The 27265-nt window shown below is 51.3% G+C and overlaps 1 protein-coding gene across 1 annotated transcript in view; it reads right to left on the bottom strand.

The window, feature by feature from the left end:
- The window catches only part of BMP7 (bone morphogenetic protein 7), an 86002-nt gene that overhangs the window by 25087 nt on the left and 33650 nt on the right, over positions 1-27265 (bottom strand). Inside the window, exons 2-3 of the mRNA XM_061126948.1 lie at positions 26565-26757; positions 2558-2706 (exon numbers count right to left, since the gene is read on the bottom strand). Coding sequence (XP_060982931.1) covers positions 2558-2706; positions 26565-26757 — 342 coding nt within the window. The remainder of the gene's footprint in view (positions 1-2557; positions 2707-26564; positions 26758-27265) is intronic.

Here is a 27265-nt window from a genome sequence, read left to right as displayed (position 1 = left end):
CTCAACACCCTCTGCAAGCAATGGACAGAGGAGATGGACATGGAAGAAACGGCAAATTTAGAGGAAGGGCTCAGCCTCGCATAGAGGAGAGAAAAGCAAAGCAAAACTATGAGATCCCATGTGTCATCTATCGGATGTTGCACACATCTTAGCCAAGACAGATAAGTTTGAGAGCTGGTGAAGAATACGCCTGCAGTGCGGGAGAAGCATGTTTGATCTCTGGGTTGGGAAGATCCCCTGGAGGAGGATATACCACACCAGTATTCTTGCCTGGAAAATTCCAAGGGCAGAGGAGCCTGGCAGGCTACAGTCCACGGGGCCACACAGAGTTGGATATGACTGAATGACTGAGCATCTTCGTTCCAACAAACACAGGGCACCAGTGCCCTCGTGCAAATGGAATGACCTCTCAGGAGGGCAAATTGACAATACTGATCAAAACTACAGGCAAACAATGTCACGTTTAGGAACTGTTCCTGGAGTTACACTCACTCAAGGGTCCAAGGACATATGCACTGCAGCCCTGTTTGTAAGAGTGCAAGACGGGAAACTCTAGACATTCATCACGGGGGGACTAGATGAGTCACTTTTGGTGGTAGTAAGAACTTCTAGGGCCTGTGTATTACAAGCTGAGTCCTCTTCTCAGCCCTCACTACTCAAAGCACAGTCTGGGGACTAGCAGCCTCTACATCGCTTGGGCGGGGGGGGGGGTTGCATTTGGACCACAGCCTTCTCTTTGCCCCAGACCTGCTGAATCAGAATCTGCATTTTCACAGGAAGCCCAGGGGATTCCTATGTACCTTAGGACATGATTTTTAAAACTCTTCTGTATTAACTCACTCAACCTCAGAACAACCCAGTGGCCCAGGCCCTTTCATTACCTGAGTGTTGGAGATGAGGAACGGAGGCTCTGGGACATTAGGGAAATTGTCCACAGTCACACAGTGAGAGAGCAGTAGGGCTACATTCACTCCACGTGCACACAAACACACAACAGCCTTTAAAGAACAGGAAGCTCTTTAATGGTGGAAAAAGACCAGCCTCCGAGATACACTGTCAGGTGAAAAAAGCGAGGTGAAGGACACTGTATAGACTATGCCAGTATTTGGGGGGGAGGGGTGGGGAGGAAAAAGCAGACTCTATACATTTAATGGCTTAGATACCCAGAAGGCATCCTTGAAAAGAAGTGAAAGTAGCTCAGTCGTGTCCAACTCCTTGCAACCCCTTGGACTATACAGTCCATGGAAATCTCCAGGCCAGAATACTGGAGTGGGTAGCCTTTCCCTTCTCCAGGTGATCTTCCCAACCCAGGGATCGAACCCAGGTCTCCCGCATTGCAGCTGAGTCACATGGGAAGTACCCAATAACTCAGACATAGCTGCTTCTGGGAGGCGGAACACAGCAATTGGAGGAAGGACGTCAGAGGGAAACTATTCAGTGTTGCACACATCTGGAACTTAAACTTTGAGCCTGGAACATGCATTGTTAATACCTGTACTAAAATATGGGCTTCCCTAGTGTCTCAGACGGTAAAGAATCCTCCTGCAATGCTGAAGACCCAGGTTCGATCCCTGGGTCGGGAAGATCGCCTAGAGAAGGGCATGGCAACCCACTCTAGTATTCTCGCCTGGAGAATCCCATGGACAGAGGAGCCTGATGGGCTATAGTCCATGGGGGGTCACAAAAGAGTCGGACACAACTGAGTAACTAACACAACATAACACACTGAAATATACATTTTTTAAAACTGGTGTAAGGAAGACGTCACACATCCTAAAACCACCCCCACTTCATAAGAAATAGACTTTGCAGAAGGAGAAATTGGCACAGCCGGACCCTACTGTTCCACTTGCCTCCCTGTCTATCCTTCTCAGAAAACACGGCCATGGCATGTGGGAGAGGTGCTGGGGGAAGGTAAACAGTAGGTTCTCCAAGTATTCAGGATTCGGCACTACATTCAGTCTCTTGGAAGGGGGTTCAGGCCTCACACCAGTGCAGTGTCCTTCACTGGGGTGATTTTGCCCTGCAGGGGACATCTGACAATGTCTGGAGACATTTTTCATGTCACAAGTGGGAGAGGCTACTGGCTTCTAGTGGGGAGAGGCCAGGGATACCATGAAACATCCTACACAGCCCAGGACATCCCAGGATGTCCTGTATCCTGAGTTTGAGGGGCCTGCATCAGCACGGCTCAGATGTTGCATGTGCGAGCATCACCAGGGGCTCAGCTGAAGTGCAGGTTCAGATAGGGCAGGCCTGGGATGGACCAGAGAGTGCGTTTCTAATGGCGGGGGCGGGGGGGGGGGCAACCTGTGCTGCTCTGGAGCCACACTTGGAGCAATGAGGCCTTACCCAACCCAGCTTTGGCCAACAGTATAAATGCCATATGAAAAAGGGGTAGGGACTGCTTTTATTTGGATTAGAAGGCTGGACAGGAAGTGCTGATGAGGGAGGGAGCAGAGGAAACTTGGTCCTAATAGACATGAGTTGAGATCCCCCCGGGATCTACAATTGTGGGCTGCATCAGCATGAGCTGGGGTGCTGGCCAGGGACTTACCGTCCAGAGTCTCTACCGACAACTGCAGGCCCAGGTTGTGCCGCGGGTTGACTACCCAGTGGTTGCTGGTGGCCGTGATGTCAAAAACGAGCCAGCCCTCCTCTGAGGCCCAGAGGGTGCGGCTGTCGAGCAGGAACAGGTCGGACTCCCTGCAAGAGAGGGGAGAGACGCAGGCTCCAGGTCAGCAGGTCGTGGCTCGGTCACCCCCATCAGCCAGTCAGCCACTGGTGCGTGGGAGGACTTTGTGAGTGGGGGAGCTGGCAGGAGGTCCGCCAGTCTCTCCCCCGACAAAGTGCGTTCATCCGACCAAGATCCAGCCATGGAGACCCCTGATGGGAGACAAAGTGCAGAACGGGGGTAGAGAGACACACAGGAGACAAGCAGCTGCTACGAGACAGACGTGCCCTTCAGATTTGTTGGGGGTGACAGAGGATGAGACGGTTGGATGGCATCACTGACTCAATGGACATGGGTTTGAGCAAGCTCCGGGGGACGGTGAAAGACAGGGAAGCCCGGTGTGCTACAGTCCATGGGATCGCAGACAGTCAGACATGCCTGAGTGAATGAACAACAACGACTATGTTGAGGGGATACCAGTGGGACAGAGCACAGCAAGGCAGGAGTCTCACCATTTCCATGATGCTAGAAGTCTCAGGGGAACAGAAGTTCACCCTTGTTCACTTATTCACCACCTGCCAGGCACTGTCCCAAGGGCTCTACACATGTTATCTCATTCAGTTCTTACAACACTAAATTGTGGGGGTATTACCATCTCTGATGGATCCATGATAAAACCATGACTTGCCCAAGGTCACTTAGCCAGGAAGATGCTAGACTAGGGGCTTCAGCCCTGGCAACTGAGCACCAGTGCAGAGATGCTCCTCATTTCCACACTATATAATTTCTTCATGAGGCCACCAAGCATTAGGAAGTGGACCCCCAGACTAACATCATTAGTAGAGGGAGTACTTTAATTCTCTTCCTCAGACTTGTAGTAGCAAAATGGTTAAAACCACAATTGACCTCGTACAGATGGAGGGAGAATGGATGAAGATGGATGGTGGATTGGATAGATGGAAGATGGATGAAAGGATGGATGATGGTGAGCAATGGATAAATAGAAGAAAGATGGATGGATGGATGAATGCATTTTTACATTCCTAGATAGTAGAATTCTAGTATATAAGATATCATAATGTCCCTTTTGCAACTTTCAATTATAAGAATTCAAAACAAATATTTTGAGTCCTTTGACAGTCAGTTAGTACATCTGAGCCCCTATACTGTACCAGGCAGTGGGTACAGTGATGAACAGCATCCAACCAGTTCCTGCTCCAAGGTATTGACAATCTTTTTCATACTGGGGGGAATCTAATTTTCCTGGGAAATTACATGGCTCAGTTGGTAAAGAATCTGCCTGCAATGGAGGAGACCCAGGTTCAATCCCTGGGTCAGAAAGATCCCTTGAAGAAGGAAATGGCAACCCACTCCAGTATTCTTGCCTGGGAAATGCCATGGACAGAGGAGCCTGGCAGGCTACCATCCACAGGGCTGCAAGGAACCAGACACGACTGAGCAACTAAACCACCACCACCATGCATGTGATTGAGACACGACTTGCGAGCTCATGGACAAGAAGCAGAGCCACAAGACAAGACGGTGCCTTGTCTCTTAGCCAGCCAAACCACAGTCTCTTGTGACTGTAGGACACTCACTGCCTCTGTAATACAGAGAGATCAGAGGAGCAAGGAAGACTTTTTACAGCCACAGAACATTTTGAGGATGCTGTTCAACTTTCACAGCCAAACTGAATTAAGATAAGGAGACAGTCTTCTGTGACCCATTTACTTCTATTTTTTTCCCGGGGGCCCTTTCAGATGTACCTTCAAAACTGACTTGGAGAAGGATGTTCACACAGATTCCAAATGAGAATTTCCACTGTTTTCATCTCCAATTTGCCTTGATGGCTTTCCTAGCTATGGAGAGTTATCAAGACTGTCAACGAACCAGCTCGCTGCTCTCAACAATTAACAGATGAGAGAAGAAACACACTCCGAAACAACCCCCTCACTCACTCAGGCTCCCAGGGCCCCAGCAGGAAACCTCCACACCGCAGCACAGAAGTCATCAACCTGGGTGGCGACTTTGCCAGAAAATTGTTATTTGCAGGAAAATGTGACCAGATATCCGGATAGGCCCTGATGGACAGTAAAACAATGAATAGTAACTCAGGGAACAGATTCAGACCTCTGGAGAGAGAACGCTTTGCCAAACGATACTAAACGTTCTCTTATTACAGCCGGGACACTGAGGGCCAGATGTTACAGGCGAGTGTTGACTCATTGTGAATCAACGTGCATGCGAGCGCAGTCTCCCTCCCCTGAGTCCTGGTTCGCCGTGTGTTCCAGCCTTGCTGGGAAGAGCCAAGCCTTCGTGGAAGGCATTGGGACAGGACAGCCTTGTCGAGGCGGGAGAGTGGGGTGCTCACACAGGCTCCGCTTTGAGACAGAGGGCTCAGTCCCAGGTTGGCCCCATGAACGGCACAAGCAAGAAATCACTCAGCATCCATGTCCAGACAGATGGCTGGGAAAGTGCGAATTTCTCGACACCACCTGGAGCATCTTATTAGAACACAATGGCTCTTCCACCAGGAGGAGGGAACAAGCTCTTTGTGACATGTGTATTCACCACGAACACACCGACCCCCCTGACTCAGCCCAGGTGAGAGCAGAACTTGGACAGTCAGGGTGGGGACCCTGTGTGTGCCAAGTCACCTCAGTCCTGTCCAACACTTTGCAACCCCGTGGACAGTGGCCCATCAGGCTCCTCTGTCCATGGAAGTCTCCAGGCAAGAATACTGGAGAGGGTTGCCATGCCCTTTTCCAGGAGATCTTCCCAACCCAAGGGCTGAGCTCATGTCTTTAACAGCTCCTCAACTGGAAGGCAGATTCTTTGCCACTAATGCCACCTGGACTTCAGGGAACCTAAATGCTCTCTCTCCCCTTTGTCACTGCTGAGAATCTAGGTGCGTTCTGTGCACCAGCTCCCTGATCTCCAACAATCAGGTTATTGTTCCCATTTTATACCCGAGTAGAGTGAGGTTTAGTGAGGGGAGGCCAAAAGTCAACATTGATAAACCTTATAAGTGAGAGAACCAGGACACAGTGCTGGAAGCGTGACCTGAGGACTTGGGCACTTAAGCCTCGTCACCTCCTTAACTCACCCTCTCACCAAGGGGCAAGAGATCAGGAGGTTGTTCAGTTCTGCACGATGCATGTTATTGTCACAACATTGTGGGGAGCAGAGAAAATATTACAGAAGGGGCGTGGGATGAAGTCCAGGCAGCAGGGAATGCAGGAAGCAAGTAGGGCAAGCCAGCTGATTGCAGAGACTCAGTTTCTTCCTCTGTAAAATGGCCAGAATGCCCTCTCCTGCAGCAGGTGAGGGAGCTGAGGGAAGACTACTCTAAGGACAAACTCCCAAGGCTCTTGGAGCATTGCTATAGTTACTCCAAGTCATGCCAGTGTTGGTGCACAGTCCCTGCTAGACAGCAAGAAATTCTAGGATGGGGACTTTATCCTGGTCCCAGTCCTTACGTGATTTCCTAAGATCCCCAGAACAATAGACCACATATCCACTCAAACAACGTTCACCTTTGACACCAACATTCATCAAAGTGTATCAGGATGTTCACAGTCGTGCATTGTCTGCAAACATGCCATCAACAATTCCTCCTCTCCCTCCCCATGTGCAGCGCTCTCGTAAACTGGGAAGTCTGCTCACACCTCTCACATCTGCAGTGACCATCTGACTCGCTGTGGACCAGTGGGAAGGAGGCCCTGCCACGTCCAGGGCAAGAACGCAACAGGCTTCTCGGATCTGCTCTGCTGCCCACTGGACTGGCAACCCTGACTCCTCTACTGGGGAGAGAGAAGGCACAGAAGGGGAACAGGGCAGAGGCTGTGGAGCGGGAGGGTCTACGAAGGGAGAAAGAAAGAAACCAAACCAGCCCTCACGGGAGCTGCATCTAGGGTGTTCCGGCCCCAGCCAAGCTCCCAGCTTCACTGGGGACTGCAACAGACACTACCAAGAGTAGAAAAACTGCCCGGCTGAGCCCTGCCCAAATTCCTGAGCAATTAAACGATTGTTGTTCTAGCCACTGCGTTGTGGGTGGCTTGTTCACCACAGAGATAGAACCCAAACAACAGTCACACTGTTCAGAACAGAAAAACGGACAACCAACCATCTACTGAGAGGGACAGACGTGTGAAAACAGAGAGCACATCCCAGCGCTTCACAGCTCCATCAAAGGATGTACTCGTTGACAAGGGGGAGATGAGGTATTAAGTAAGAAGGTGTCATAAACAGGATGTGTAATTTGCAAATTTCTGGGAAAATATAATATGCTAACATTGGTTAAGAAAAAAAGAAATAGAAAATTCGAGTCAAGTTACTCAATATGTATTAGTGAATTGAAATAGGAGTAAAACACCTTCTCCAATCCACACCCAGATGGTTTGATATATATTTTTACCAAGTTCACCAAATTATTAAGAGAAAATTGCTTCATATTCAAACTGGTCAAGAAAACCCAAGAGGCAAATTGAGAAGGCGTATTGTAAAGCTAGCATGATTCCAAAGATGGAGGAGGCCAATTTGAACAAACATTTCTTTAAAGATACACAAATGTTTTGAACTTTGTGGAAGAATGTGAGGGTGGGATATTTCAAAAGAACAGCATGTATACTATCTATGGTGAAACAGATCACCAGCCCAGGTGGGATGCACGAGACAAGTGCTCCGGCCTGGTGCACTGGGAAGACCCAGAGGAATCGGGTGGAGAGGGAGGTGGGAGGGGGGATCGGGATTGGGAATACATGTAAATCCATGGCTGATTCATATCAATGTATGACAAAACCCACTGGAAAAAAAAAAATAATAATAATAAAAAAATAAAATAAAAAAAAAATAAAAAAATAAAGATACACAAATGGGCAGTAAAGACACAAACAGAGGGTCAACATCATTAGCCACTGCTGTTTGCTGTTTAGTCGCTAAGTCCTATCCAGCTCTTTGCAACCCCATGGGCTGTAGCCCTCCAGGTTCCTCTGTCCAAGAATTCTCCAGGCAAGACACTGGAGTGGGTTGCCATTTCCTACTCCAGGGAATCTTCCTGACCCAGGGATCGAACTAGCGTCACCTGTGTCTCCTGCATTGGCAGGTGAATTTTTTACTACTGAACCACCGGGAAAGCCCCTTAAACAGCACAACTCTGAATATACTAAAAACTAATGAATAATACGTTTTACAAGGTTGACTGGATGACGGTATGTGAATTATATCTCAGTGAAGCCATATTTTAAAAAGTGAATAAAGCCAAGCTAAGTTCAAAATATAGAGCACAGTGTCATGATGCTAACAACTTTTTCTAAGCTGACACACCTATATGTAGGGAACCTAGACACAAATTCTCGGGAGCTGCAGCAACAGTTCCTTCTGAAGGGTGTTTCTCTCCTCTACACACACATCAACATTGGCTCAAGTCAGCAAGCACCATCTGTTTCTGAAAGAAGTGAGACAGTACGAGTTTGCATATTTCCATGTTTTACTGGGTCAGTGGAGCAAACCCCGGCACGGTGGCTGGCCTGGCTTCACCTCCTCTTTTGGGTGGGGACAGTTCTGCCCACTCCTCCAGGCTCACAGAGGCAGCCAGGCTGGGGAACAAACTTAACCTTCCAATGAAAGAAACATCGGGAGACCCCAAAAGCAGACTTCTCCCTTCCCGAAACCCAGGCTCCCCCAAATCCTTGCTCTGTGTGAGGCACAAACCACCAGTGATCCCAATTCTGTGGTGGGGAGGGGTGTCAATATTTAACCACTGGCCTGGGGACAGCATGGACTTCCCTGATGGCTCAGATGGCAAAGAGTCTGCTTGTCATAAAGGAGATCTGAGTTCGATTCCTGGGTCAGGAAGATCCCCTGGAGAAGAGAATGGCAATCCACTCCAGTTTTCTTGCCTGGAGAATTCCATGGACAGAGGAGCCTGGCGGGCTATGGTCCTTGGGGTCATAAAGAGTCTGAAACGACTGCGTACCTAACACCTTCACTTTTCACTGGGGTCAGAGTACTGCTGGGGCTTGCAGGCTCCCCCTCCCAGGGACACCCAGGAGAGAGCTGAAATCTAACCCACAGGGGGAAGCAGGAGGAAGCCCATGCCATCACCTGACCCAGTTTCCAGCATCTCAACCCACCTCCCTCTGGAAAGTCCTACCATGACGGAAAAGTGGGTATTTTAAAATCTCCAGCGTGGGAAGGTGGAAAGTCCTTTTCTTTCTGCTCCTTCCCGGCTTTTTTTTTTCTGCCCTGTGGTTCCTTAGAGACTATTTAGAGACTGTGATCTCAAGGAGGGCCTTCGCCCACGACCCATTTCTGGAGCAGTAGAGCCCCACGCAGGATGCAAGATGCCAACCGCTCCGACCAGGGCCTCGGAGAAATCATTAACACTTTGCACACACTTAGCTCCTGGGAACACAAGCCTGAAACTGGCTGGATGGGAAGCCTGAGGATTCCTCTGGCCCCTGGGCTCTGTAGGCTGGAGCACGAACTATGGTCCAGGGGCTGTGAGTACATCCCACCTGAGGACAAGTAAACCCTGAGGAAGGACCCTCAGGGTAAGCAAGACAAAGGAAAGCATCAGATTCGAGGGATAAGGCTGTCCAGGGAGGTCATTCCTTGAAAACTGTCTCCTGAGGGAGGCCAGAAGGGTGAGCAGGGCTGATGTAGCCCAGGGCAGGAAGTGTGTTCCAACAGAGGGAACAGAATGTGCAAAATCTCCTGAGAGAGGCAACCGTGGAGGGGGTGCGGGAGCTTGGTAAGCACAGGGGTGGGCGGTGGCACGAACCTGCAGGGCGGCCTCTGGCCACAGGAAGGTTCCGATGCTGGGAGAGCTGGGCGGCTGGCAAGAGTTTTAAGCAGGGAATGGAAACAATTGGCTTTGGGTAGACTCTCCCTAAGGCTTCCGAGGTGGCTCAGTGGTAAAGAATCTACCTGCCAATGCAGGAAACTCAGGTTTGATCCCTGGGTTGGGAAGATCCCCACTCCAGTATTCTTGTCTGGAGAACCCCATGGACAGAGGAGCCTGGCGGGCTACAGTCCATGGGGTTCACAAAGAGTCAGACACGGCCAAGCAACTAAGCACAGAACATAGACTCTCCCTCAGCCCTCCTCTGATCCTCATCCTCACCCTCACCCTCTGGCTCTTTGGGAAACTGCAGGGCTGGACATTTTACTTTTAAAACCTTGCGTGTTGTAAATGGTTTCTGGGCCTCGAGAACACTCCTCAGAAGGCAGTGAGCGATGGAGAGGCCAGAGCTTTCCCAGACTAACTCGATGTCATGGAGGGGCAGCAGGCCATGGCGCTGCTAAGGATGAGTCAGGCTGGGAAGGCAGCGGCCCCGCCACCATGCACCTGGAGTCAGCCCAGCCGGCAAACACCAGCCCTGCAGGGAAGCGGGGAAGGAGATCAAAGGAGCCCACAGAGGAAGTGGGGCGTGGCTGCCCTGAGGCTCTCGGTCCTGGGAGTGCCCCTCCAGGCAGGGGAGGACCCAGCCCAGATCCCAGCACCCCACTGGGCTTCAGGGAATGCCCCATCTTTCTTCCAAGTCACCCAGACAGTCCCTGGTGACCCCAGGACCGGAAGATGAAGTCAGGGAGGTCCAAGGCTTTTTTTAAACTTTTTTTTTTCTTAAGGCTGCGCCTATCCAGGAAGCCTAAAATTAAGTCATTTGGGGAGAAAGGTGGAAAAATACACACACTAAAGCACAATATCCTCCCGCAGCCAGAGCACGAGTCACCAGCCCACAGCTTCCCCACCCCAGGACTGTCTGTCTGTCTGTCTGTCTCCCTCCTCTTTTCCCTTCCCCATCCACCTAACCAGAGCATTCACAGGAGGGTCAAGAACACTCTTTCCCAGAGCCCAAGAGGCCTATGTTATCAAAGTCAGGATGCAGATCAGCAGCCATTAAGGTCTGGGTCTCCGTTGCCCCATTTGCAAGAGGAAGGGTTTGCAGTTTGCCAAGCTCTCAGAAACTGTCTCCCACAAATAAAGTATCGAGAGAGGAAAATGAACAGGTTGAAGACCACAAAGTTCTGTATTCAAATAAGACCAGAAAGCACCAAAAGAAAGCACCAGAAAGCACTAAGAGATTTCACGATGCACATCAGCTCTTTAAAGGCTCTGAGAGATCCCTGACTATAAACAAACTATATATACTTCTTGGGACTATAAAGAAAGCTGAGCGCTGAAGAATTGATGTTTTTGAACTGTGGTGTTGGAGGGGACTCTTGAGAGTCTCTTGGACTGCAAGGAGATCAAACCAGTCAATCCTAAAGGAAACCAGTCCTGAATATTCATTGGAAGGACTGATGCTGAAGCTGAAACTCCAATACTTTGGCCACCTGATGGGAAGAACTGAGTCACCGGAAAAGACCCTGATGCTGGAAAGACTGAAGGCAGGAGAATGGGACGACAGAGGATGAGATGGTTGGATGGTATCATCAACTCAATGAACATGAGTTTGAGCAAGCTCTGGGAATTGGTGATGAACAGGGAAGCCTGGTGTGCTGCAGTCCATGGGGTGGCAAAGAGTTGGACATGACTGAGCGACTGAACTGAGAGATCCTGCTGCAAAGCACTGTCTCCTCTCGCCATGGAGAGTGCTTGCAGAGGCTCTGAACTTACGTACACATGCAGATCATGGGGGCCTGTGGTGGAGAGCAATGAGGATTGGAACTAACAATGGGATATAGCTACCAGCTGGAGAAAATAGCCAGGAGATCTAAGTGGAGCTCAAGATTCTCCCCAGGGTAGATCATACTCTGAGGAGGTCAGGGATGTAGGAATCTGGCGTAAGGCTTTGGGTCCTAGGAAAGTTGAAATCAAATCACCACAGAGTGACCCTGGGAAGGCTCTTTTGTTTGTAAAGTGGGGATAATGATGAGGACTATTCTAAGGATGCATTAACTGAGATAGTATAGTTGAGGTGCCTGCACAGAGCTGAAGGCTCAAGGCTCTAGGGTACAGCAGAGCTCACTCACAACCACACTGTTCTGCCCCTTTAAGAGGCGGTAGACTTAGAACAGGCCTGGCATGGAAACGGCCCATTGAACCCCACAATACCTAAGAGGCAAGTCCTGTTGGCCCCTTTCACAGGCAGGAGAGTGAGGCTCAGGGGAGCTTACGGAGCTCCTGGGCTGGAGGGAGAGCAGCCACCTAGAGGAACCTCAGCATCCTCTTTCCACCCTTCTGGTCCCTCCCTGCTTCCATCCCCAGTAGCCTTGCTGGGCCTTCAGAACCTCCATTCTGAACAGATCACCACCCTGCCCTAAGCCCTTTATTAGCTCTTAGAATAAAAAAGCCGAATTCCCCACTGTGTTTCATGAAAAAGGAGAGGATGTTCCTAAACTGGGAAACACTGGGGAGAGAAAGGAGGTACTGTTAACTCCAGGTGGGCACAGGGGGGCATTTTGTCACCCTTCCTATAGGCTCTGGGGGGGGTCTGGTCCCCGTCCCTGTCCAACTCCTGCTCCCACCCCAGTGTTCTTCTGTCTGCCCCCCAGGGCTCCAGCCACCCCAGCCTCCTTTCAAGCTTTCATCTGGGCCAGACTCCACCCACTCCAGGCCATGGTTCATGCTGTTCCCACTGCCTGGAACACTGTTCCCTGTCCTTTTTCCCCTGTCACACCTGAACACCCTGCAACCCCCCAGGGAGGCTCCTGCCTGATGGGCGCATCCTCATCCGGTCTCACATCCTCTCCTTTCCAGCACTCAGGTTGGAGCTGAAATGTGCTCGTATGGTTCTCAGGTTTTCCTCTCACCCCAACACACTGTAAGCTCCTCAGCGGCAGGAACCAGTCCTGCTTTGCTCACCTCTGTTGGAGCCCCAGGATCTAGCAACCAACACAGCACACAGTAGGTCTCAAAGAACTTTGAATGAATGTGCTGCTAATCGGAGTTTCTTTTCAGGCAAGGAGGGTTTCTGGTGTCACTTTCTGTAGTTTTATGTTACTAAAAAAAAAAAGGAAGAGTGAATGTTGTTTCTAATGATTTGAGTGCCTCTGGGCTTCTCTTGTGGGAAATCAGTAAAGAATCTGCCTGCAGTGAAGGAGACACGGGCTTGATTCCTGGGTCGGGAAGATCCCCTGAAGGAGGAAACGGCAACTCACTCTAGTATTATTGTGCCGGAAATTCCATGGACAGAGAAGCCTGGTAGGCTACAGTCCATGGGGTCGCAAAGGGTCGGACACGACTGAGCAACTGAGCATGCACCCACACAGGTGCCTCCAGAGACTCCAGAGACCCACCATCCACTCCACACCCACTGGGAGTCCTATTCCAGCTCATGGGCACCAGGCTGCCTGGTCACACAGGCTGGTCCGTGCCCGGGCACCTCCATGGCCCCCACCTTGCACGGGGCCTGCCTGGGTAGTTGCCCACCCCAGGTGGAAGCTGCCTGGCCGCCTAGGCTTCACCTCCTCCACGTCTGTGCCCTCAGCCCTTGGTCAAGGTCAGTTCCTTGATCCGCATGTTGTCAGGAGAAACCCAGAGGACACAGACAGGCAGGGGACCTCGACTAGGAAGAAAGTCAACCTCCAGTTTACTTTGGGACCCAACTCTTGTTCCTGCTTATTTAAGATTCCAGGGTTTGGGCCACAGAATTCCCAGAAAACTGGTGGTCTGGAATTCTGTTCACCCTGGGTATGATCCCTAAAGAAACCAAACACTGAGAAGTGAGCTATGCTGGGGATTTCAGAACTCGGAGGTGAGACATGAAGGCCCCTGGGTGCTCCCAGAACAACCAGGCCTTGTGGGGCATGTCGTGGAGCTCTGAGACGGGAAATCCCACGCGCCAGGCAGCTGCCTGCGTCTGGCATCCCGGGGGTGGGCGGGCGAGACGACTCATCTTTCTAGACTTTCCCCGGTTGCTCCATTTCCTCCAGCCTCCAGCTCCAGCCCGAAATAGCACAAGGTAAATTCAGCCTCCTTCACGCACACACTCAAGGAATAAACAAACACACTCATATTGGGTCATCTTTCCTACCTTTTTTTTTTTTTCCAAAAAAAAAAAAGAACCACAGGCTGTTTTAAGATTCCAAACCCAGACGCAAAAAAGTTAAGAGAAGCTGGGAAAAAGGAAATGAACTCAGCGATGGAGTTTGCAGACAGAGCAAGTGTTGTGAGGACCGCAGTCCAGGTTTTCAAAAACAAAGACCAGATCCGAATAGCGCGATGCAGAGGAGGGAGGGGTGCTGAGACTTCGGCTCCTCAAAGCAGAGAGGTGACAGGGAGTGGACAGGCTGAGGACACCCCCACTGTATCAGATATCACACGTGCCTTATGCCATTGCACCCCTGCCAGCCTTACCAGGTGGGCACACTTGTCCTCTGTTATATTTTGTCCCTCCCCTAGGAGAAGATAAATGGTAAAGCGTCTGCCCACAATGCGGGAGAACTGGGTTCGATCCCTGGGTTGGGAAGATCCCCTGCAGAAGGAAATGGCAACCCACTCCAGTATGCTTGTCTGGAAAACCCCATGGACAGAAGAGCCTGGTAGGCTATAATCCATGGGGTCACAAAGAGTCAGACACGACTGAGCGACTGAGCGACTTCACTTTCTTTCTTTCAGGAGAAGATCCTGAGTCAAAGGCTTGAATGCAAGTGGTTTGTCTGAGAAGTGACCCCAGGAACCACCAGGAAGGGGGTGGAAGTGTGGCAGGGATGGAAAGAGGTCAAAATATGGAGCTGTGGGCATCTGGGGCTCACACCCGCCAGGCCCCCCGGATGCTGTCTGAACACAGCTCTGCATGCTACTTCCTGGGGCATGAGGAGGCTACAGTCAATATCCACTTGCCCTTGCCCACCTGTGACAGAAGGATGCTCCAGGGGCTTGACTCCACAGTGGGTTGCATGCATCCTGGGGTCAGAGAAAGCCCTGGGGCAGGAGAGGGCAGTGCCGAGCAGAAGCATCTAGACTGCGGCTCCAGCCAGCCGTCACAGGGAGGAAGGATGGAGGCCTTGTCCCAGGTCACAGCTGGCGAGGTCAACACAGCAGGAGTGCCCATCCTGGGCAGCCAGGGACTCTGTCCCCGTGATGATCTGTAGCGACACCTGTGGGCGTGGGGCCTTGGAGAGAAGACCCAGGGATGAAGGAGAAACCTCTTATAGGAATCAAGACTACGGACCTCATGGATTCTTCTCCTAGTAAGGAGGAGGGATGTGCCCCGACTCCTGCACATGTAAACATCTCTCAGTCATATCCGACTTTTTGTGACCCCATGGACTATACAGTCCATGAAATTCTTCAGGCCAGAATACTGCAGTGGGTAGCCTTTCCCTTCTCCAGGGGATCTTTCCAACCCAGGGATTGAACCCAGGTCTCCCTCACTGCAGACAGGTTCTTTACCAGCTGAGCCACAAGGGGAAGCCCAAGAATACTGGAGTGGGTAGCCTATCCCTTCTCCAGGGGCTCTTCCCAACCCAGGAATTGAATCGGGGTCTCCTGCATTGCAGGCAGATTCTTTACCAACTGGCATGTGAGGGAAGCCCGCCCTACATGTGTAATGCTGGGAGACGTTCTCCAAGGGCTCTGCTGGAAGATGCTCTCCAAGGAGACACCCCATTCTTCTTCCTTCAACAAGAACTGGCTTCTCTGGGAGCTGCTCCTTTGAACCCTTATCCCACCTGAAAACCTGACTCACAAACCACCCCACACCCCCATTCCCCCAGCCTGTGGACCCAACCCTGGAGCCAAAGACTGAGCCCAAATCCCTTACCCACAGCATCAAGGGGAAATGAGACATCTGCTTTTGGACCCAAGTGTCATCTTTAAAAAGTCCCTAACTAGGCTCTGAGGGAAGAGCCCCCAAAATTTAAAATCCTACTCCCTTAAAGGCTCTCATCATCTCATCATCTTGCGTTTTCACTCAAGAAGAGGAACCACAGGATGTGTGTCAGGCACCAGGGGTGCAATGGTCAAAGGCCCCAGAGGCCACAGGCTGAGGACCTGGCGATCTTGACCACCTGTGTGCAGGTTTGGAGGATATGGGTGTCAAGTTGGATTTTGAAAGAGGTAAGGTTGAGACAGACAAGCAACAGTAGCAAGGATTATGATTAAATGCTCTGTCTAAAGCTGGTTGATTGTCAAGGTCACCAGGAAAAAGCAAGGTATAAGAAACCCACAGGCAAGAGGTGCCTAAGGAGACATGATGACCAAATGTCACGTGATGTCCTAGAGCAGAAGAAGGACGCTGAGTAAAAGCCAAGAAAATCTGGGTCAGTTATTGACCTCAGTTCATAATAATAATGCATCAACATTGGTTCCTTAAATATAGCAAATGTACCAAACTCATGTAGGTGGTTGGGCTTCCCAGGTGGCACAATGGTAAAGAATCCATCTGCCAGTGCAGGAGAGGCAAGAGATGCAGGTTCAGTCCCTGGATGGGGAAGATCCCCTGAAGGAGGACATGGCAACCCACTCCAGTATTCTTGACTGGGAAATTCAGGACAAAGGAGCCTGTCAGGCTACAGTCCCCCGGGGTCACAAAGAGTCGGACATGACTGAAGCAACTTGTCACACATGCATATGCGTGGAAGATCTTAGCTCCCCGACCAGGGATTGAACCATACCCCCTGCAGTGGAGGGCGAAGTCTTAACCACTGGATCACCAGGGAAGATCCGCTCCTCCAATTGCCTCCAAATGCCCAAAGCCCTGGGCACTATAGACGGAAAAGAAGAAAATGGTGCTGTTGCGGGCTGGCAGTTGGAAGACAAAGGAGGAGCCAATGTTTGGAAGTACTCTGATCATCTACCCAAGTGCCAACTTCCACCCTGAACTTGAAATAACCAAGGGCTTCCTTAGTCACGGTGACTCCTTTAAAACATCCCTTTCCTGGTGAGCCTGCATTTCCCATCCTTGCTGAGTTCACATCTGAGCAGGCACTTTTCTTCCCAGCTACAGATGACCGCTCATGACCAAATTGAAAAATATTAATTCTCTCTGTCTCCTGCCAAAAAGGCTAAAGCAATTACAGGCCCTGATATGAAACACAGATGTTAATACATTTGGAAAAACAGACTCCTATAGACGAGCAGAGGTCCAAGTATGAAGTGCTTTTGGAATTAAAGCACCGGGATCAAGTTATACAGCCAGCCCCCAATACTGAAGCCCATTCTTCCAAAATTCATTCCAGCATAGGGAACCCGGGGCCAGAGCACACAGGCTGACATGTCCCCTACTTGCAAACAAGAACCAACACACCCTTGGGTACCCACTGGCACACAAACTCAAAATAATATAATTATAATCATCACAGGGAAACTTCCCTGGGATCGAAAAGTATTATAATTATGGGCAATTTTCACTTTTTGGAAATTGGGCTCAGATGCTGAAGAAAGATTGCAAGAGAGGTGTTCTCAGGTTTCAGTTCTGGAAGAGAGAACGCACTGGAAGGTTTGCGAGGATGGATGAGCCCAAGGCTGGAGGCTCGGGAAGTGAGAGAGGGACGCCAGCAGGTACCTGTTTCACATAGCCTTGTGCCAGCCCCTGCGCCTGGTGCTAAGACTCCTTGTGAAAAAGGTTGCTACCATTAGTCCATTCAGGAAGCCCACGGCTAGGAGGCTAGATCCCTCTAGCTCCATTCATGCTTATGTGTCCTGCTGTACGCCAGGTTCCAAGCACAAAAGATGGAACAGTGAGCAAAGCACACCAGATGCCTGTCCTCATGGAGAGTTCGTACCTGGCTCTGCTCTCAGGCCACCACGATGGTCTCCATACTCCCACTCAGATCTTGACTGAGGCCCAGTGAGGCTCATGGGGGCTCATGAGTCACCCAAGTCCATGCGAATCCCAAGCCCCTGGTCTTCACTGACTGTCCAGACAGCATCTCTGAGACAAACAGGGCAGCTCTTTTGTCTTCTCGGCCTCAGTTTCCTTGTGCAGAAAATGTTTCCCTCCTATTACCCAATTCCTAGGATTGCCATGAAGAGAAAGGGATGTGTGTATCCACCAGCCAAGCAGGAAAACCAGATATGATCAGGGACAGATACAAACGTCCTTTCCTTAATCCCTAACCTACTTCTGTGCCTCAGTTTCCTTGCCTGCAAAATGGGGTGAATGGTGGTACCTCCCTCGAGGGCTTGGGATTGGAGGACAGTGACAGCACACTGAGAGCTCTGAGCAATCATCTTTGTCATTGTCACCGTCGGGCAAAGACAGACAACTCTTCCCTCAGTTCCGAGAGGTGTTAGCCAAACTGGAGCGTGCAGATTACATCGCGAATTCAGAAGACATTGGCCAAACGAACAAGATGTAAAGAAGCAGCCCTTTCTATGAGGTGGGTCTGCAAAGGGCTGCCTCATGGGACACTTGATCACCTTGACCTTCGCATTCATTAAGCATTCAATCCATGCAGTGACAGGAACAGGGCAGAGAAGCAACTACTTATAAAGTTTCCTCAGCATCTCTATCTGTAATCTCCTCTCCCAGAAAGGTGTCTCAGCTGCCACCTGCTCACTCTGGGGAATCCCACACCAGCAAAGCATCGTCCTGGGAAAGGAGGCAGAGCAGGAGTCTCTACCCACACTGAACAGATGACAGGATTCCTACAAGGTCCCTCAGATCTTCAAAGAAGCTGGAAAGAACAGGGAACAAGTCCACTCTGGGGATACTCAGACTTGTTACATCATAATTCTGGGGAGGGTGGGGGGGGTGGAGGACGTCGGGGGGAGGAGGTGGACCTAGCACGTGAAATTTTACTTGATGCCTGGTTTTGAATTCCACATTTAGTGTGTGGCCCGGGAAGGTCATCTGACCTCTCTGTGCCCCAGTGACCCCATCCACAAAATGGGAGAATAAGATGTCTTGAGGATGTCGTGAGGACTTAAGAGAGGGTGCGGGCAACTTGGAAGCACTCGACGCAAAGAATTTGCCACCACTGACTTGTGTCTTCCCCTGTGAAGCCAGTTTGGGGATGAGTTACAAAAGGAAATGGAAGACACAAAGGTTTTAAAAGGCATCAAGGTCCACATTTGCCCTAGCCCACATGACAGAGGGCCAACAGGCAAGTGGTCCTGGGCTGCAGAGCAAGGCAGGCCAACTGCGATTGACCAGCACAACTTCAGCTGGACCCAGCTTGGTGTCCACTCAGCAGGGGGACCGCTGGATGCAGGTTTTTTCTAGCACAATCCCTTTAGGCACGTGAGTAGACTCCGAGGGCCCCTGGGTCCTGCTGAAGCTGCTCTGTGCAGGGATTTGGAGGGGGGCCTGGAGAAAGGCGGCCAGGAGTGCCTGGGTGCCCTGGACCAGGCCACTGTCCCCTGACTTTCTAGGACATTCCAGCCATGCTTGGATAGCCAGTGCTCCCTCTTTGCCCTCTGGGGAGCTGAACCAGCAACTCCCAAGAAAATAGCTCAAAACCAGAGCTCACGCCCTGGGGCGGAGGTGCTGTGGTGCGAGGTGAGAGCCAGGAGATGCAGAACCAGGCACGTAGGCCCTCTGTGGGAGCAAGAAAACTTCAGGAGCTCCTGGAAGCCTCTACAACCAGTGCCCGACAGGACCTCTCCACTCAGCCTGCCCCTGCCCCTGTGCCACTGAGCTGTCAATCAGGGCCTGGGCCACACTCGCGCTCAGTCCTATGGGAGGGAGACAGTCTTCTCTGAGAGACCAAGCCAAGAGTACGAGTCTGGAGGCCTGGAGTCTCTCCCGCTTGCTCTCCTGGGCATGTGTGACAGCCCATAGAAGAGGGAGAAGAGAGAGCTCAGACAACTGTTCTCAGCTTGGGCTACCCAGTGAACCACCTGGGAATTTAAAAAATCCTGACGCCCAGCTGCACCCCAAACCCCACTGTAGCCAGAGTCAGGTTACGGCTATTGCTATTGTGCATACTCAGTACACGACTGAGTATGCACATACTTTGCGACCCCCATGAACAGGGCTCCTCTCTCCAAGCAATTTTCCAGGCAAAAATACTGGAGTGAGTTGCCATTTCCTCCTCCAGGGGATCTGCCTGACCCAGGGATCGAACCTGCGTCTCCTGCATCGGTAGGCGGATTCTTTACCACTGCCGCCTGGGAGGCCTGGTTATGCAGGTGATTCTAATGAACAGCCAAGGGTCAGGACCACAGCCGGGAACTTGGAGTCACCCTGTTTGAGCCTCTTTCCTCCAGGGTGCTGCTGTGACCAAGAACGCGAGCCCTGGAATCCAAGAGACCTGAGGCTGAGTCCCAGGTCTGCCCTGTTGGAGCTGTGGGGTCTCAGGTAAATAACCTCCCCTCTCTAAGCCAGTCGCTATACCTGGGAAATGGGGATATCAAGTCTCTGCGGGGTCATCTCCAAGGTCCTCAATGAAGGTGAAGTGCCCTGCAATGCGACCGTGTCCCTCTGTCCACTGCTCACAGTGACTGAAGTCAGATAAGAAGCAGTCTCCTTACCAAGTCCTGACAGGACAGACTTGGGAAGGGTCTGATGACCCAGCGCCCTGGGGCTGCCCTGGGGCATGGAGACTGCAGTTTTCCCCCCACCCCACCCCCCCAAACAGTGGGACGTCCTCTCCCCCAGCAGTTCCTCTCCCAGTTCTGTGCATCGCTTCCCCTGGGAGCTTGTCAGACACACAGAAGCTCAGGCCGCACCCCAGCCATCTGACTTGGAACCTGCATTTTCACTGTGTCCCTCTGAGGTCACCCTCCTGGCAGCCAAAGTCCCTGAGACACACCGAGGGACATTTTTTATCCAGCTGCCAGTTTCATCTTGACTTTGGCAGTGACGGAGTCCCCATGAGGGGATTCTGCTGGCCGGCTGCCCCCATGGTGTCTCACTGACCAGCTGCATCTCCTACAGGTGGGGCAGCGCTGCGGGGACAAAGTGTGGACCCACAAGGAGAGGGGAGGGGAGGGGATGGGGAAGGCTGGAAAACGTCCAAGTTCCACAAATGAAACCCGTGAGCTTTCGGGACCAACACCTTCACCCTGAGTTGGAACCAAAGCTAGAGCCAAAAGGGAGAGAAGTGGGACCAGCTCCTGAAAGCCGAGCCCCACTGCCCAGCCCCTGGTCCAGGGTTCAGAAAAGGAGGGCAAGACTCTAATCCCTTAGCACCTCCCGCCACACCTCTTCCCCAGCAAGGCCACTGAAGCCAAGGCCACCTTCCCCAGACCTGCTTCTCTGCCCCCACTCCCCCTACAGCAGGCCAAGGGCGGCCCCAACACGCTTCTCCAGCTGCAAGCTGAGCCCGAGGGCCATGGAAGGCCTCCAGCTCGGCTCATTATCGGAATTTAATCTGGATTCCAAGAGATCAAGAGGACTCTGTGGAAAGTGGCTGCCACAGGGGGAGAGATGCTGAGGCCGACCCAAAGCCGGCTAATCCCCAGCACCCCGAGGGCTTTCCTGGAGCTCAGGCAGAGCCTCGCCAGATGTCCCAGCTCCAAGCTCCGCGCAGCTGGGCGGTCTGTGTCAGGGAGGCCACGACTCCCTTAGCCGAGGGAGCAGGCAGCTACACGGTGAGGCGGCGGGCGGCGGGAACAGGGCTTCTCTCAGGGTCAGATCAGTCAAAGGCCTTCAGCTTGAAGAGGATGCACGATCCAGGTTGGGGAAAAGCAAACGAGGGCTCCACCTCCAAGCAAGCTCCAGCCTTCATCCCCATCAGATACTGCAGAGTTAAGGGATTTAGCATAGAGGGAAAAGCAGTCCCATCCCCAAAACCCGGAGTCCTTCGCTTTCCTAAGCAGGTCTCTGCATTCCCGGCAATGCAGGTGATGACAGTAGTGATGACGGTGGTGAGGATGGCAGTGGTGATGACGATGGTGATGGTGGTGAGGATTATGAAGGTGGTGAGGATGGTGATGGTGGCGATGGTGGTGATGATGGTAGTGGTGATGGTGAAGATGATGAGGGTGGTGATGGTGGTGATGGTGGTGAGGATGGTAGTGGTGATGGTGGTGAGGATTATGAAGGTGGTGATGGTGGTGAGGATGGTAGTGGTGCTGATGGTGAAGATGATGAAGGTGGTGAGGATGGTGATGGTGGTGAAGGTGGTGAGGGTGGTAGTGGCGATGGTGGTGAGGATGGTGACAGTGATGGTGATGCTTCTAATATCTGTTAAACCTTCACTGAGCACTTACTATGTTCAGAGTAAATTTGTCAGCTCCCTTTATCCTCACCACAACCCTGGGAGGTAGGTTCAGTTATCATCCCCACTGTACAGAGGAGGAAGCTGAGCCTCTGAGGGGTTACTACTTCCCAAGGCCACGCTGATACAGAGTGTCAGGATTCGAATCTATACTCTGGTTGTTGTTTTTAGTTTTTGTTTGTTTGTTTGGCCACGCCTTGCAGCATGCAGGATCTTAGTTCCCCAATCAGGGCTGGAACCCATGCTGCCTGCAGTGGAAGCACAGTCTTAACCAGGGAAGTCCCAAATCTATACTTTAAAGAGCTGGGCTTTCCCACCTGGGGAATTAGGTCATAGAATTGTTTTGATTCTGGATTCAAAAACAAAACCCACTCAGAAAAAAAATCAATAATTTTTTTTGAAAACAATTTTTAACCTTTTATCTTTTGGAGAATGAGGGCCTTGCTTCTTTCTTTCAAGTACTGTGGATAAGAAGTTTGGAAGTCCAAAGCAAGCAGCCCCTCCTGCCCACTGGCTGCCTCTTTCCACTCCATGCTCTACATTATACTTTGTATCTGCTGCATCATCCTATGTTGCCTCCTCTGTTTGAATGTCACCTCCTTGAGGGGCAGGGACTGGGGTCCGGTCACATCCACCAGTGCCCAACACATAGCAGGTGCTCAAACACTTGCTGACAGGGAACTCGGTCTCCCAGCAAAGCCCAAAGGCCTCTGAGGCAGGAACCCAGCGCTGGGCTGAGCATCCCCAGAGATGGCCTATGGCTAAGATGCTCATCAAGATGACCTGCCACGCTGGCCACAGAGTCACTGACAGCTGTCCTGCCCATTCCTTTTCCAACCACAGGAACTCAGGCCTTCTCTCTTTCCTGGGCCTCTGGATTAACCCCACAGATCTCAGGCAGGGGTGAGGAGGTGGCCACTTCAAACTACGATAGAACCAGGTGCCCACGAAGACAGCAGGTTGACACAGGCAGAAAGACGAGGAGCTGCCAGCAACCACTGTGGAAGCCAAAGGCTTGTGTTTCATCTAAGCGAGGACCTGGTGGCCCGCCCCACCCTGGCATCATTGCCTCCCTTCTGTCCTTCCAACAACCCACGCTTGCTTGTCTCCACCTCAGGACAGTGGCCCCTACAGTTCCCTAAGACACCCTTCCCTCACCCCATTTCAGATCCTTCTGGTCATTCAAACATCCCCAGCTCAACAAGCGGTCTAGGAACACCAATCGTCTTATCAGGCCAGTGGGTCTACTTATTTGCTAACTTGTTGACTGCCCATCTTCTTCACCCCATTACGGATGGAACTGTATCTCCTACAAACATACACATCAGTCCTACCGCGGGGACCTCTGATTGGGACCTTCTTTGGAATTAGGGTCTTTATGAATGTAATTAGGTAAGTAATGAAGCCATGCTGAAGCAGGGCAGCCCCTCAGCCAAGATGACTGGTCTCTTTATCAGAGAGGGAGAGGCACACAGAGGGCACGCAGAGCCATGTGACAACAGAGGCAAGACCAGAGCAGCGCGGCTGAGAGCCAGGGACGCAGTCAATGGCCAGCCTCTTCCAGAAGCTGGAAGAGGAAGGAAGGATCCATTCCTGCAGATGTTAGGGGGAGCACGGCCCTGCTGCCACCCAGAGTTCAGACTTCCGGCCCCCAGCTCTGTGAGAGAGCACATTTCTATTGTTCCCAGCCACCCCATGTGTGGCGCTTTGTGAGGGCATTTAAAAATGCCCGACGGGGACTTCCCTGGTGGTCCAGTGGGTAAGACTTTGCCTTCCAACGCAGAGGGTGACAGTTCAGTCCCTGCTCTGGGACTTAAGATCTCACATGACTCATGGCCCAAACAAAACAAAACATAAAACAGAAGCAATATTGTAACAAGTTCAATAAAGACTTAAAAAAAAAAAATACCACCATCCACATTAAAAAAAAAAAAAAAATCGAAAATAAAAAATTGCCCAGCTTTGAGACAAGGTAGGTCCCTGCCCCCATGAGCTGGGCTGGTTTATCCCAGTGGTTTAATAGCGGTGGTTGAATAAGCGAGTGGGTGGGCTCCCATGGATCTCTCCAGATGCAGTGGTCTCTGTGTCCTGCAGGGGAAGCTCGTGCCCACCCTCCCTGTCTCACCATCACTGAGTCTCTGCTGCTCTTCCCAGCACGTGGACCAGAGGGAGCAAGCACCGCAGGTGCTTGGGGTGCTAGTTGGGGTGCTCCTCACGTCAGGGGCAGTGCCTGAGGACGCTCCAGTCCTGAAACAAGCTCCACCCACATCAGCAGCATCCCAGCTGACCCCAACGACCCGGCCAGGGAGGGGGAGCACATTCCTGCCTGTAGATCTTGGAGGAAGAGCCACCCAGGCGACACCAATCAACCCTTTCAGTCCTGCTCAGCCAAACCCAGTTGGGGCAGCCACATTCCTGAGGTTAAACCTCTTGATGGAGGTTTCTGAGGCAGGTTTGGGGAGCCTGCCAGAAAGCCCAGAGCATGAGCTGGGCTCGAGGTTTGCACAAATGGACTGATAGAATGTCACTAACCAATAGCCTCTGGGTACCTGCCTTGCCCCAGTACATCAGCCTTCATCAAAAAAAAAAAAAAGGTCAAACATATGCTCTTGTTCAAGAGCCCCAGAGGCTTTGTGAGAGTACAGAGCAAACATATGTCACCCTTGGGGAATGAACTCAATGCTTCTTGTTGTAATTGGGTCTGGGAGCTGGGGTCCGGCCTGCCAGGGTTAACTGGGGCCTCTGAGGGCCTTCAGCAAGGTTTGGAGGTGACTGCCAAGGCTGTCTCTGCCTGCCCAGAACCACACCCACATTCCCTCCCTGCTGGAAGGGTCTGTCATCCTCTCCAGCAGGGAGGCAGTACAGGAAAGTGCAGACAAGCGGGGATAAAATGCAGATATAGTCCACACTGAGATGCCATTTGCCACCCATCAAACAGACTGACAAAGATCAGAACGGTTTGATAAGACCATGTTCAGGAGTCCACAGGGCCACAGGCTTCCTCTGTGTGGCTTGTGGGAGTATAAACTGACATAACCTCCAAAGAGAACAGTTCAGCCAAATCTATCAGAGTTACTGACATGTGGGCCCTCGACCCCACAATTCTGTTTCTAGAACTGTATCTGACTGACAGGCAAGTGTCGGCCACACAGGCCACGCTGTTTATAATTCATAAAAATTGAGAGCTCAGCATGTGCGCACAGGCAATTGGCTAAATACCTTCTAGCACAACCTGCACGATGGGAGATGCATGGTGATGATAAGAACAAGGATACCCCTGGGTAGTGGTGTGGAAGTATTGACAAGTTTCACGGTCAAGATCATCAAGGTTTAGTGATAGATGTAGGTGCAGGAGACACTACATGATGAGATACCATTTGTAAAAATATTTAAATGCACAAATATACTTGCTGATTTGAAAGAACTCAAGAAACTGGGGTCAGAGACAGTTAACTAAGGCAAAACACTGGAAACACTCAAGAAAAACTTGGCTTTCTAGTATTTAAGATGACCCCCCAAGTGAGAGTGCTTGCCAAGTCAAATGTGCTAACAGGTTCCCTTTCCCACTGAAGAGGCCAGGACAGTCCAGCAGAAGGGAGGCACCCACACTGTCTTCCTTCCATTAGTTATGATGAGTGGTAGGGAGGGAGAGGTCTGACATCCCAAGATGTCCAAACACTCAGCCACTGGGTAGCACAACCTAGGTCGCGTCCACCTCCGGACTTCAGAATGTCCCTGTTAGGGGAATGTTCCAGCTCATTCGCTTAGCCTTCTCACCCCTTGGAGGACTTTGAAACAAAACTAAAAGGTCTCAAGAAATTAAAGTCTTTCAACAGAAGCTTCCGGTTCCTGACCTCAAGATTCTTGGAAGGCTAAGAGTTCTCTGCCTGTTTATTTTTCATTTGTGGATTTTTATCCCCTAAACATTTCATTACAAACAGCCACTTTCATTGGTGGCCTTACATCACGTGTTGGGTTTCAGTGATGCGTGGGAGATAGGCAGACTGTCAAAAATGCTTCTTCCTCTTCTTCATCCCCCTAAAGACACACTGACCCAGACGATCCATAAATATCCGTAGGGGGCCACACAACCCCAGGCTCCCCTGGCTGTCCCTATTCCTAATGCAACCTGCTGATGGTGATAGTTTTAAGAAATGGCGACATACACCATTGTTGTTGTTTAGTCACTAAGTCGTGTCTGATTCTTTGTAATCCCGTAGACTGTAGCCCGCCAGGCTCCTCTGTCCATGGGATTTCCCAAGCAAGAACACTGGAGTGGGTTGCCATTTCCTTCTCCAGGGGATCTTCCTGACCCACAGACTGAACCCATGTCTCCTGCATTGGCAGGTGGATTCTTTACCACTGAGCTACCAGGGATGCCCAACCTACACCATACACTTTCTCTAAAAAAGACACATAGCCTGGCATGTGGTTGGTGCTCCCCCAGTCAATCCTAAAGGAAATCAATCCTGAATATTCATTGGAAGAACTGATGCTGAAGCTCTAATACTTTGGCCACCTGATGTGAAGAGTTGACTCATTAGAAAAGACCTTGATGCTGGGAGAGATCAAGGGCAGGAGGAGAAGGGGGCAAGAGAGGACAAGATGGTTGGATGGCATCACCAACTCAACGGATATGAGTTTGAGCAATCTCCAGGAGATAGTAAAGGACAGAGAAGCCTGATGTGCTGCAGGCCATGGAGTCGCAAAGAGTCAGACACAATTGAGCGACTGAACAACAGCAAGAATAACATGGGAAGTAGCCACGACAGCCCGTGCCTCCTCTCAGGAGGAGCTCAGGACCCCGCCCAGGCCCCGGGATGGTACCCACCTGCCCAAGTGCTCTTGCAACACCTGGTAGACACTGATCCGGAATGTCTCATTGTGGAAGTGTTCCCGGATGTAGTCCTTGTAAATCCGGAACTCAGCTGCAGTCACGGCCTCCCCTTCTGGGATCTTGGAGAGATCAAACCGGAACTCCCGGTGGTGGTAGCGCGGGTGGAAGAACTCTTTGTCATGTTCCACTGGGAAGGGAAGGAAACACACATGGGCACCAAGAGCTCATTAGTGACTGGGTTTCACTCTTCAGCTCAGAGTCCAAGCATCATGCCTATGCTTGATAGAGACCTGCCCATAACCGGCAACCCCCAGTGATGACTGCCTGTTCCAGGCCAGGCCAAGCTGAGAATGGGGGTGTGGACCCCCAGTTTTCAAATGAAGACAGCTGAAGAACCCAGAAGTACAATAATATATGTTTGCCCATCGTGTGCTCTGTGATGGGTCTCACACTGAGCACTCTTGGCCATCACATGATAGAACATGGAGGCAGGATTTAGCCCCATTTTACAGATGAGGAAACTGAGGCTCAAGGAGGCCAGGTAACTTGCCCAAGGTCACAAGTTAGGTGAGTAGCTGAACTCTGAAACCCACACTCTTAACCTTTATACTCCCAGGAGCCAGGTGGCCTGAGTCCAAATATTAGTTGTGCCTATTGAGATCTTAGCCAAGTTACTTGACCACTGTGTGTACCCC

The sequence above is a fragment of the Dama dama genome, chromosome 23, assembly GCF_033118175.1.
Source record: "Dama dama isolate Ldn47 chromosome 23, ASM3311817v1, whole genome shotgun sequence".
In the NCBI taxonomy this organism is placed as follows: domain Eukaryota; kingdom Metazoa; phylum Chordata; class Mammalia; order Artiodactyla; family Cervidae; genus Dama; species Dama dama.
The sequence above is the reverse complement of the archived record's forward strand: the minus strand, read 5'-3'. Positions and strand labels throughout refer to the sequence as shown.